Source organism: Corvus cornix, chromosome 1A (assembly GCF_000738735.6).
Source record: "Corvus cornix cornix isolate S_Up_H32 chromosome 1A, ASM73873v5, whole genome shotgun sequence".
Taxonomy (NCBI): Eukaryota; Metazoa; Chordata; class Aves; order Passeriformes; family Corvidae; genus Corvus; species Corvus cornix.
Window position 1 is genome coordinate 68608705 of NC_047057.1, and position 12791 is coordinate 68621495.

The 12791-nt window shown below is 39.2% G+C and overlaps 1 protein-coding gene across 5 annotated transcripts in view; it reads left to right on the plus strand.

Moving 5' to 3' along the window:
* The window catches only part of LOC104692282 (solute carrier organic anion transporter family member 1A2), a 44982-nt gene extending 39197 nt beyond the window's left edge, over positions 1–5785 (plus strand). For all 5 annotated transcript variants that reach the window (XM_010404213.4, XM_010404215.4, XM_020584883.2 and 2 more), the window contains 6 exons: positions 365–560; positions 1390–1555; positions 2132–2316; positions 2870–2934; positions 4059–4176; positions 5046–5785. In XM_010404213.4, coding sequence (XP_010402515.1) covers positions 365–560; positions 1390–1555; positions 2132–2316; positions 2870–2934; positions 4059–4176; positions 5046–5205 — 890 coding nt within the window. In that variant the 3' untranslated portion in view covers positions 5206–5785. The remainder of the gene's footprint in view (positions 1–364; positions 561–1389; positions 1556–2131; positions 2317–2869; positions 2935–4058; positions 4177–5045) is intronic.
* The last annotated feature ends 7006 nt before the right edge of the window (positions 5786–12791 follow it).

Below are 12791 nucleotides of genomic sequence, written 5' to 3' on the forward strand. Positions count from 1 at the left end.
AGCTGGAGAGGCTGGACTGAAACCATATAATTTTTTTCTTGGTTTTTTTTTTTGAGTTGGACCTAGAGTTCAACTCTAGATTGCAATTTTCCAATTAATAATTTCAGTCCTACCCTGTAGCTCACTCCCCAAGCAGTTCTCACCTGCTGTTGACTTTGGCAGAGGTTTTGGGTGTGAAAGGAAATTAGCAGGGACCCATTTCTGACTGTAGTTAAATTATTCAGTCACAGGCACTCTTTGATTCTTTGCCAAACACAACCTTCTCTAACAGCAGCTGCAGTAGCTACTTCTTTATCTACCTTATAGTAGAGCAGCTTTGATGGTCTCCTTTATTTTAACATGGAAGTTTCACTTGTTTAAATAGGTGTTTACAACTTACCAGTTCTATGCGTTGGGTATTTTTCCGGAGGCTTATTCATGAAGAAATTCAAGATAAATATCTATCAGGCTGCGAACATAGCGTTTTGGGTATCTTTACTGGAATACCTTCTCTACTTTGCTGCCTATTGGACTGTCTGTGACACCTCACCAGTTGCTGGTCTAACAGTTTCCTATCAAGGGTATGTTCTTTGAGACTCAAGAGGACTTCAGTCTTAAGACACCAGGATGATATTTCTGGTCAAGAATCTGCCAGGGCCTCCATTTTATTTTCCTATTCTAAATTCTCAAGACTTTTTGCTTGCATGAGGCAGTAGGTCTGTTTTCTGTTATCTCTGTTTCAAACAATAAAAGTGCATTAAAATGGATATCCATGTAAAGACAATTGCATGTCCATATTAATTCTTTTACGAATACAATTAGTAAAATCATGTAACTGCAGGTGAAAATAAAAATTGTTGGTCAAACCAGGCATACATGAGTGCAATTTCAGAATAAGAGAGGAAAAGATCCCCTTCTTAATCTTACACCGGTTTACTCAAATTTCATTACTGTCAAGTTATCAGAGGATATTTTATCTGCAGTTTCTTGATTTGAAGCCTGCCATTAATCACCGGGAATCATAGAAGGGTTTGGGCTGGAAGGTACCTTAAAGATCTTCTGTTTCCAACCTCCCTGTCATGGGCAGGGACACCTTCCATTAGACCAGGTTGGGTTGTGTGTCTGTAAAATGGACATGGAGGTGTAGATGCAACTCTTATGGACAATCAAGGACATACATGCCATAGATGAGAAAAATGCTGTAGGGTACACATTAATTTATAATATAAATGTAATATAATACGATTTATTGTCCTATAGAAAGGTAGAAAGGCATGACTTCAGGATAGGAGCATGTAGGACTGGGTCCTGATTCGACACTTGAGCTAGAATAGAATCTCAAGCATTGCAGAAGGTTACTGTGGCTATTTCATTATTGAAATATTTATTCATCTTCTAAATGTGTTTCAGAATAGAACAAGTTTCATATGCTGAAAATACTCTACTGGCTGGATGCAACATGGATTGTGATTGCCCACTTAAAATATGGGACCCTGTTTGTGGGAACAATGGAATCACTTATGTGTCACCTTGTCTTGCTGGGTGTAAATCCTCAAGAGGAACTGGAAGAAGTGTGGTAAAGCATACATTTTATTGTACCGTAGCTATGAACTATAGTAGGTGATAAATAATTATACCAATATAGGGTGGGGAATATCCATGCACATTTGATTGAATATATAAGGTGAGAGATTTGAACAAATTCATTGAGTAGCACCAGAAATTTCAAAATGAATATGAAAAATAGTTTAAATTAAAAAATATAATGAAGAAGAGTGCTTCTCTACTAAGAATTAAAGGAATCTTAAATGCTTAACATGGAGTGAGAAATTATTCTGAAGGTATTGCCAGTTGGGAACCTGAGTGCCCAAGAACATTTCAGCCAAAATGATAGTCTATAGCATGGACTTAATAATCTCTTCTACCCTGTAGATTTAAACAAGTAACCAGGTATTTCAGAGCTTCTATCCCCACATACAGGGGATGGCTGGACCTGGGCCTGGCAGTCTGGGAGAGAGGCCACAGTGCAGTGCTGCTCATGAGTGACGATCTCAAGTGCAGGAGACAGTGAGCTGGGTGCCAGCAGAGTGTGGGTTTGCCACTCAGTGTGTGAGTTTGGACAATCTGTGTGATTAAAACACTCTTATGACAGGTATTTGAAAACTGCACCTGTGTCGCAGCCTCAGGGTTTTCATCTCAAAACATCTCTGCAACTCTGGGCCAGTGTGATGGACATGAAAACTGTGACAAGATGCTCCATTATTTTTTAATATTGACATTAGTCTGCAGCTTCATTTTTTCCTTAGCAGCCATGCCTGGATACATGGTCTTAATAAGGTACGGTAAAATTTCCTTGCCTTAAGAAATCTACTGGACTTTTTATTTTGAGGTTTTAATTCTCCAGGGAATTAAAAGTTGCTTAGTTTGCTTATGGAAGGAGGAAGAGGAGAGAGATCTTATGTCATTTCTGTGCTGCTAAGCTTTAGTGTCATGTCAGCTTTATAATCTGATGTTGCTTCTGGCTATCAGCTTTATCCTGAATTAATGCAGGAACACTGAGTCAGGGCACTGGGACATTGAGTGGTGTGTGATACCCATGTGTTTATCAATCACAGGAACGTGATGTTGATTAAGGCACAGCTACCTGGCACTTTGTGTTGGCCTTGGTACAAGTGGAGGGTGCCTTGACAGAAGCTTTTCCTTTTGTGATTTGGCAGTTCTAGATAAGGAACTTTTCAGCAATCGCCTAATGAACGTAACTCTTTCAACGACTGCCCTTACTAGAATGGTTTGGGCTTAATGTGATGAAGAACTTGATTTAAAAAAAGGGTTAAATAGCTCTTATTAATGTCACCTCTACTAATAAGTGTAAAATGCAATTATCATACAGGTCTCTAAAGCCTGAAGAGAAATCATTTGGAGTGGGTATCCATGGACTGGCTTCAAGAGTATTTGGTAAGAAAATATCTAACACACTTCAGAAGAGCAGCTAGAGCTGACCTAGAGTTAGAGAAGGGTCACATCAGGGCTATGGGCATGGCACAGGAGTCATTGCTTCTATGGAGTGCCTTTGATTGGGAAGAATTTAGAATTTTTTTACAGATCTCAGCAGCATGGCAAAGTAGAACAGCTTGCAGTTTGCATTTTTTTTATACTGGGTAATAGGCTGGTACCTTGGTATGACCCCAGTCAGAATCTAAGCACTATGCATCCACTTACTCTCCTCCCACATGGAATAGGGAGGAGAGTTGGAAAAATGGTAGAACACGCAGGTTAAGAGAAGAACAGTTTAGTAATGGAAAGAAAGAAAAATAAAATAATAATAGGAAAAATAGAGGAATAAAACAAAAGAAAAAAAAGTGACGCAGAATAAAATTGTGTGTGATCTGTTGACCAATACCCATCCCATCCCCAAGCAGCAGTCGGTCCCTCCTTGCCACTTCTGTCCAGTCTGTATACTAAGCACGACATTCCAGATTATGGAATATCCCTTTGGCCAGTTTGGGTCAGCTGTCCTGGCTGTTCCCCCCCATGGTTTCCTGCGCAGCTCCTCACTAACAAAACATGAGACACAAAAAACTCCTTGATGCAAGCACTCCTGAGCAGCAACTAGAACATCACTGTGTTATTAGCATTATTCTCCTATTAAATCCAAAACACAGCACTGCACCCGCTGCTTAGAAGAAAATTAACTGTATTCCAGCAGAAACCAGGACATGGGACTACATCTGCTGCTTGTTGGAATGCCATGTGGCATTCCTTCATTCTTGCTTATTGTTTATGTTTATTGAAGGCAGCATTGCCTCTCAGTGATTAGAGAAAATGTTGAGTTCTGAATAGGAAACACTGTCCATACTGTAGCATGTGGATATTGTTTAACAGGCCACAGGGAAGAAAATCTTTGGTTGAGGGTAGGTGGATGAGGAAGAAGAGAGAGCATAAGATATATAGAGAATGTGGCTCATGCTGCAAGAGGACAGTACAGATGAAGTAGCTGACAAACAGCATAGGCTCTGTAGTGTAGCTGATAACCAGAAGAAAACTGCTATTCACAGAAATGTTGCTAATATCCTTTTTAGCTGGAATTCCATCTCCCATTTATTTTGGAGCTTTGATAGATACCACTTGCTTGAAGTGGGGTACTATGACTTGTGGCGGAGAAGGAGCATGTAGGATATATGATATTGTCACATACAGGTATATTTTCTACTTTATTTTAATTTCTCCTTCTTACTCTATTATTGCACACATAGAGATGTAATTTTATGCACTTTATGTCTTCCTAGTAGACAAACTGCTCCTGTGTTAGAGACGTGACATAATTTTCTTTGGCATTGGCTTTATTTGTCAAGTGCCACCTTTGACACAGACATTGGAAAAACCTTCGAACAGCAATGTGCTGGTGCCATAATATTCAATAATAACCTTTCATGAGAACAAGCCTTAAAAACACTGAATTATGATAAAGCTACTGAAAAGCAGCACGCTTACGTGGGAAAAAGTTTTAATGGGTGACTGCAAATTCTTTGAACAGAAAATGGTTGAAAGAGTACTTGAATTTAAAAAGAGAAGAAGTTTCTAGAGAAGACACAGTAACTCAAGTTGGAAATCGGCCCAGAATACCTCACCTCATGTTTTTATAGTCCTTCAAGGATTGTTGTGGGATTTTTAAAGAAAAATCTAGTTGAACTTGTGGCCTCATACTAATTCCTTTTAATAATGTGTTGAGGTTGATTTGGAAGAATATTCCTATGAATATCTAGAAATTTTAACCAGGTAGTCTGAGCCCTTTCAGGACTCTCTCTTTTCCCTATGGATAAAGCCATAAGAGTACCAGGTGCCTGACTTCACTGGCTAAATTGTTTGCCTGAAACTGGGAGATGTAAAAGGCCATTTCGCTGACTGACATATTCTCTGTTCTCCCATTCTCATCCTCTGTGAGATCCAAAAGGATCAGGGCACAAGCTTTAGACTGGCTGTGTAATTTTCACAAAACAGTGTTTGCTGAATAGTTTTGTACTTTTTTACAAATGCATATATTTAATGAAACTCATGATTTATTTCAGGTGGCTCTATCTTGGCCTGCCAGCAGTGTTACGTGGAGTGTCCTACATCCCAAGTACACTAATTCTCCTCCTTTTAAAGAAGAAACTGAAATCTGAAAAGCCAATCTTATTGAATGCACCAATAGAAATGCAGGATAAAGAACAAGAAGCAGTGAAATAGCATTTCACAGAAGGACATGTTGGGGAAAAAACATTGCACTGTAAATATTGGATATATCCTTGTGAAGAATTTTGTACTTTAACTAACGAACACTTGGACAGAGATTAATAGAATTACACGTAGTTTTATCCTAATTATATTATAAAAGTATCAGTTTGTAAACACAAGGCATGGGAAAAAATGTGTTTGGTGCAAAAGAAAAAGGACTAGAAATAAGAAAACTTATGAAATGCCAGGTTTGAGTTCTCTGAGCAAAGGGCTATGAAGCAGAAACATATGCATTCAGACCTGGTTCACTGAAAATAGAGAGAGTTTTGTGTTTGACTCCAGGTGATGCCAGATTTCATCTCGGAATTCTCCCACGGTTTCTGTCAGAGTCTCTCTCATTGACTGTAGACAGGATTTGTGGCTTCTTCAGGCCCCATTTTCCATATTATTTAATGATATTATTCGTCCTTTCAGGCAGGGATTATTTGTTATTCTGCATAGTACAGGTGGTCAAAATACTGGAAACCTGGTTTATGACATGTCTGGGTGTTTTGGCAATAATAATAAATTTAAAAATTACATTTTTAAAAAATGCCGTGTTATGGTGGTGTTTCAAGATTTGCGTAGAGCATTGACAAGGAAAGGTCATCAGGATTCGTTACTTCCGTTACCTGCTGCCCTGGGATGTCTTAAATATTTAAGGAAGAAACCCTAAATGTCTCAGGTAAAAAAAAAGTAAAGGAAACCCTGCTGATAAAAGTCATACAAGGTGTCTCTGTGGTTTAGTGCATCCATGTTTAGCATCTGATTTGGCACTGCCTCTTATTTGGCCCCAGTGCAAAGAACCCTTAGGTCTGTCTGCCAGTGTCCATGCAATGACTTCCTGAGGCTTTTTATTACAGGTCCTGGTTATTATTCCCTACTGGATAAGGCATGGAGGGAGTTTGTGGAATGACCACAGACCAATGCTCCAGCACCTGCAAATATTTCCTACTTATTTATTCTATATGGCACAGACCTGCTCCCATTCAAACCACCTGGGGCCTTCTGCAGCCACCAAAAAAAGGGAAGGGTATTTTGCCACAGTAGTTCATTAGTTGAGTTACAATCTCTTTGCTTCAAGGTGTCTTATTGATACCATATGTGTGTGTGCTTGGAATTGCTTCCTGTCCTTGTGGAATCAGTGAGAAAAGATCCATTTCCTCCCACAGAGCAGGAAATCAGCTTCAGAATTTGGAGTTTCTTCAAATAAAAGTGATCCTTAAAACTAATTCTTTTGAAAAGATGTCATAGTCCCTGTCTCCCTGAACAGGTATAAGATGGGGAAGGGGAATGGAAGAAAGATAAACATGATGCAGTCAGGAACAGAGCAGAACAGATAATTCAGCTCCCTATTTAACCACAGATCTCCCAGAAGCTTCGCGGACATCTGAAGCTGATTTTGAGCATTGCTCTTGCTAGCATGGGGTACTCACTGAAAGCCATCATTCTTCCTTGTGGTTATATTCTTCCAAAGCTGGAGTTAAAAATCCTTTACAGACATTTAGTCACAGCTTGGTGCCAAGGTAACCTGGGAAACATGAAAAGTTACAGAGCACCAGAATTTCACAGCTGTGGGAAACAAAAGGACTTTGTTAAGTAGGCAAATCTGTGCCACATAAATAGAGCACTGCCAAAGGGTCAGACCTAGTTAACTCACTGTGTTTTGAAGTGGAAGGAAGCAGATAGGAACGTTTCCAAGTTTTAAAATTAGCATTTCAGCAGGAACATTTCCAAGTCTTGAATTTAGCATTTCAGTAGATATATTAATGTTGTGTTTAATCGCTCTGGTTCATCTGCCTGAGAGCGTAGCAGTGAAAAAGGCCAGGTTCCCCAGGGGCTCTGCTGCCCAGACTGTGCATCCAGGTAGGCAGTGCTGGATGGGTGATGCCTCCTTAGAGAAGCTTCTGGGCAGAAACCTGTGGTGGGAACATTGCATCTCCAGAGCAAAACCAGGAAACAGAGAGTGCAGGTTGTGCCAAGGTGATCCTCATGAATCCGGTATGATATGCCATGCCTGGTACAACAGACACTCCTAGGATTGGGTTGTGAGGTCAGAAAATTACTCTTAAAGCTAGTCCTTCAAATGTAAAGCCAAGCTTTAGACTGGCTTCCTTCAAGTTTTAACATGCTGACTGTGATTCAGCAAAACTGTTTAAACACGTGCTTTAAAGTGATTGGCCTTATTGATGTTTATTGTTTAAATAAGTGCTGTTGGATATTTTGAGACTGAACCCCAAACAGACACAGTTGTGACCCCCATTTGAACAGAGGTGGGTTACAGAAGGTACTCAGAGGGCATTCATTGTGCTTGAATGTTTGGTCTGGACCTGGTCTGATGTTTCAAGCACCAAGACCTGTGTCAGCACTGTGGGTAGCACAAGTCACAAATGGGAATAATGGCAGTAGAAGTAACAGTGCTCTAAAGTTTATTAAGCAACAACATACGAATATCTGGGTTGATGAAGTCCAATATGAAATTATAAAAATGAGTGTCAGGTTTCTGAGTGCCTGAGAGCCCAGCAGACAGCCAACACAGTACAACCAACTACATCTTTGTCACTAAAGTTTCAACCCAGGAAAGAGCACTCAAGAGCTGAATTTTGATCCTTGAGCCTACCAAGTGGAAGGCTGGGTGTTGATGCCTGGATACGGATGCTCTCAAACACTGAGAAACAAAAACTTGAAGTTTTTCAGGCAATGTGATGATCTTGGAGGTATTTAAAAGGCAGTGTTACACAAACTGTGCACACAAGTGTTTATCTAGCATTTTAACATGTATTCATCTAGCATTTTGTACTCAAGGTCTTTTGTAATGACCCTTGATGTTCCATTGGGGTGTTTTTAGACTGTGATCAGCTGTTGAGCCATCATTTTCAAAGAAAGAACAAGTCTTCAGTCTCACTGAAAAATGTCAGTGCTTTGTAAAATGCACATCTCTGTGCATGAGCAGGCTATGTGTTTTAAAATTTTTTTCATTATTTTTATTTTGTCTGTATTTTAATTTCATCAGCTATTTAATTGCCAAGTCTCTCATTATTTTAGTCTAACCTGTATCCTAAAAAATACTGTGTCTGGTATAACCTTCATTGCAGCCCTGCTGCTTCCAACTTTTAAGAATTGAAACCTTTACAATTAAACATTTCTGGATATGCATATTGCCCAAGCTATGATCATGATTGTTTTTTTTCTTGACAGGAAATTACTCATTTGGGAGGAAACTATGTTACCTGGCAAGCTGATTTTAATTAGTGGACAGAAGGGAGGTGTGATGACCAAAGCTGCATCCTTACACTATAATTTGGTTGAGGTCAAGTCTGATTGTGATATGATGCTGGCTTTGTGTTTGTGATACAAACATATATTAACACGTGTAGTCTGTGAACACATGAGCATTACAATTTTGGGCAAGTATTACTGGCAGCTTAAGTTTACTTTTCTGTAGTTTCATCTACGGTGAACAGTGGGCTGTTTTTCTAATCTTTCTATCTCAAGTGGAGTTTAGCAGCTGACTCTTCCCTACAGACTCTTCTCATCAAAGCAAATCATGGTACCAGCAGCTAATTCAGCCTGTGGCTGTGGAGAGGAACACCCTGAGAATAGCTGGGATGGGATTTGGCATGCAAAGAAGCCAGATCACTTTTTAGTTTATGTAAGTCTGGTCACATGATACAAACTGGGTATATCCAGCAACAAGTTCTGGGCTACTGCTGGTTTTTTTTTTTCACACAGAATTGTTGTTAGTCTTTTCCTTTCTTAACAAGGCATAAAGTGTTCCCAGTAACGATGGTTGGGATTTTGAACTTCCTTTGTTTAGGACTTTCTCTGAGAATGTAGAAAATTACTTGGTAATTGCCCCTCTCTTGCTTTGTCCAGGGAATCAAGGACATACATTTCTTAAATCACAGCAGACTAAATCACAGGATAAAACAGAGGATCCCTTTGGAAGGTGAAATCTTAGGTGTTGCAATGCCTGACTTCCCTTCTAGAAGAGACCATTTGGTAGCTCCAGGCCAGAAGTGTGCCTATTAATTTCCAGCAGAGGTGCTCAGGGGATACAAGCACACTGTGCTCAGGGCTTTTGCTCATGTGTGTGACCAAGGTTGGCAACTTGCTGGATCCTTACAGCCTGGGCAGAGCAAGAGGAAGGCCCTTACATGGAGGGCAGAAAGCCCCATTACAGGTGGGAAATGGTGGTTTAAAAGAAATAGTTCATTCCAGAGGTTTTGCTTTCTAAAAGGCCTTGGCCCCCTGCATTGGTCAAAAGGCTGCCTGGCTTTGTGAGGTTATCATTTAAATGGTTCCAAAACCAGCTTTGGAAAAAACAAACTTCTCATTTGAGGTTAATGAGACACAGAGAGGGCCAGTTCATGCTGTACCTTTGCTGTTACTATTGTTTCAAAGCAGATGGCCAGAGTGCAGGCAGCTGCATGCTGGCTGGTACACCATGGTTTTTCCTTCTTCGCAAGAAAACTTTCTGATATAAAGACAGAATCGTATATAAAACGAGCTTAAGTTTCTGCAGAAATTTTCAGAATTTAGAAAAAATTGCCAAGAGGGCACAAGACTCGTGGGGTTTGTTTGTTTGCTTGTTTTGTTTTGTTTTGCTTTGCTTTTGGTGGTGGTGGTGATGTAGCTTTCTACCTCACATTGTAGCTCTGAATGTTCTTCCTGGTGAGTCTGTATAATAGGATAGCAGGATTTGCAATGTTGCTGCTGCTACTTTGACAGTTCTACTTCCATGACTGGGATTTTGCAGGAACATTCCTTTCAGATGTGTTTATATATATATATATATATATATATATATATGTATATATATTTGTGTCTGTGTGTGTGTGTATATATATCTATATATGCACGCAGACCCAAACAGACTTGTTTCAGACAGAGACAGCCTTTTTATGCTGTCCTTCAATTTTCCAGCATTACAATTTAACAGATGGAGTCTAATAAAGGACTTCCCTTTTCATTTTCATTCCTTTCCTGTAGAAGCCTGGCATCTGAAATCCTGTCTTGGGTGCTAGAGAAGTTATTTCTAAGTTCAAATATAGGAAAGACAAAACTATTCATTGTTTCCAGTTCCTCTGTTAATTTATCATGCTATGTTTTCAGGTCAGAAAGGCCTGAGCAGCAGAGGCTGGGTTCAGCTATAAGCTGTCCTCACAGAGACCTTGAGATCCAGTATAATATTTTCCTTTGTTAATTAGACAAGTCTATGTAGAGAAGAGAAGAGCTGGTATTTCTCCAAATCTTACTTCTGTATGAACATCAGGAACTTGATACTATACACACACAGAGTCAGACAGTGGTATTGTTAAGAAAAAGAATTACAACTTCAGTAAATACCTGGGGACATGAAGGGTGGTAAGTGTGGGAGAGCTGTTTTCCTTTGGTACTGCAGGCTGATAAATAGCAAAGAAACCCGTATTACACAGAAGCCCTTCTGGTTCTGAGGGTGATCTATTGCAGTCATTCAGTGTAGGTGGTGTAATTGGTACCAACCTCACTTCTCTGCTGTGTGAATTTTTCACAGTGTGTGTAATACCAAGGAGAGAGGAGCCTATACAGGGCTGCAGTTCAGTCCTCCAGGTGCAGAGATCACTGATAGGGAATTACTCTGAAATTCAAAGGCCTGAGTGCCCTAAATGACAGCTGAGCTCTCAATGCTAATTTGCATTTTTAAAATCACAAACTCACAATAACAGTTTTAAATAAAGAGACAGGAAGAGAGAGTACCAAGATTCAGGTTAGTCTGAATATACCTTTAGTTTAAAAAAAGTAAATAGGTAGGAGAAGAGGTACCAAGAGGTACCAAGAGAGGTACCATTTAGCTTGTGTTTGCATGGAAAGGGATCCAGATAACTCCCTGGTGCGCAGTGAAGAAAAACTGCTTCCCCAGAGTTTTGGGCTGGCAGATAATTCTCTGGGATAAAAGGTGTTGCCTGTGGTCACTGGAAAGGGAGGGCAATAAGCAGAGGGTGCTGTGGCTGATATCCCTGGCACTGACACTACAGCAGGAGAGAAAACATCTGGTGCATCTGCTTCGGGTATAACAATTGCACTGCAAGCTGCAAATGGGAGCTCTGGGGCTGTCAAAGGGGATTTAAACTCCTGTCCCTTTATAGTGCTCATGCTGGAGAATGCAGGCAGGGATGGTAAGGAACAGAGGGCAACAATTTAGTGTCCCAGGCCTCTAATTCTTGTACTGACCAAGTTGGGTTAACACTTTTGACTTTATAAATCGAGTACAGTAAATAAATTACATTCCTTACCATCAGTAAAGTATTATTTCTTGGCACATATTTATTGATGTTTGCCAAGTCAAATTTTAAAATATAGGTGGCATGACTTCTATTACTTCTCTGGAGATTGTTTTATACTCTGTTAATTTTGTTCTCTTGGAACCTTTCCCAGTGTGTCACAAGCACCCTGTAATGTTAATTTTTTATTTTAATATAGAGTTTCCCATCCAATTTAACTTTATTTTTTTTCTCTTTGATATTTTTACATTCTTCAGGTATTTACAAGTGTCAATCTCCCTAAAGTAAGGCTGTAAATTCTCTGTGTGTACTAGGTACATTATGATTTGTCTCAAGAATGCATGAAATTTGTGTCATGCTCCATATCCTATTGCTCTGAAAACTGCTTCTTGGTGGCCTTTTGTTTTGCTTCCTTGAAAAATGGCTTATTGTATATTGCTTTAATATTTTGATACTGGGTGAATTTTTTACCTTTGAGATTTTTCAATAATTTGGGACATTAACAAAACAAAAAGCAAAGAACTATTTTTTGGAAATTGGATTGTCATTGGTCCTATGTAGCTGAGTGTCAGAAACTTGTCTCAGGGACTCCTGTTTTTGCTTTACAGAACTTCTGTTACGAAGAAACATGGGTGAAAAAGAACCATGCTGCTTCCTGGAGTGGAATACCAAAACAGTGATTAGAGCTCTAGCTGTATCAGTGATACCTATGACTTTTCTTCCAGATCATAGAGGGTGATATCTTTACATTCCTCAGTAGAAGAAAGAAATTCCCGTGGGATGTTTGCCTAAGTTTATGCTGCACAACAATGTTAATGATAGTTCACAATATGTTTGCTTTAGTTAGTTCTCATGTAAAAACCCAGCTTGCTCAAAACCAATTACTGAAACTAATGCTTAAAAAATTCTTAAGTAATGTTAAAACTATTCTAATGAATGGTTTTATTGAAAAACAAAACTCTACGTAAAATATTTTTTCAAAAACTGACTGTAAGAAAAGCAGCCTTCTTTGGAACTGCAAAGGGAAGTACGGATCTGAGATAATTTAGGAAATATTTTCCTTGAAGCTTCCCACATCCCTCTCTTTTTAAGCGAAAGTACAAAGTTTTAAGTTTTCTTTAATGACTTTTGAAACACCCTTTAGTAGAAAAACAGCTCTAGGTTTCATAAGTAATAATAGTCTTGCATATAAAAGTACTTTAAGATTTCTTCATATTTTAAAAAAGTGAAGGTAAGTTTATAATATCCAAATATACAAACAAATTTGTATTGAGTTGTTCCTTCTACATTTTCCAC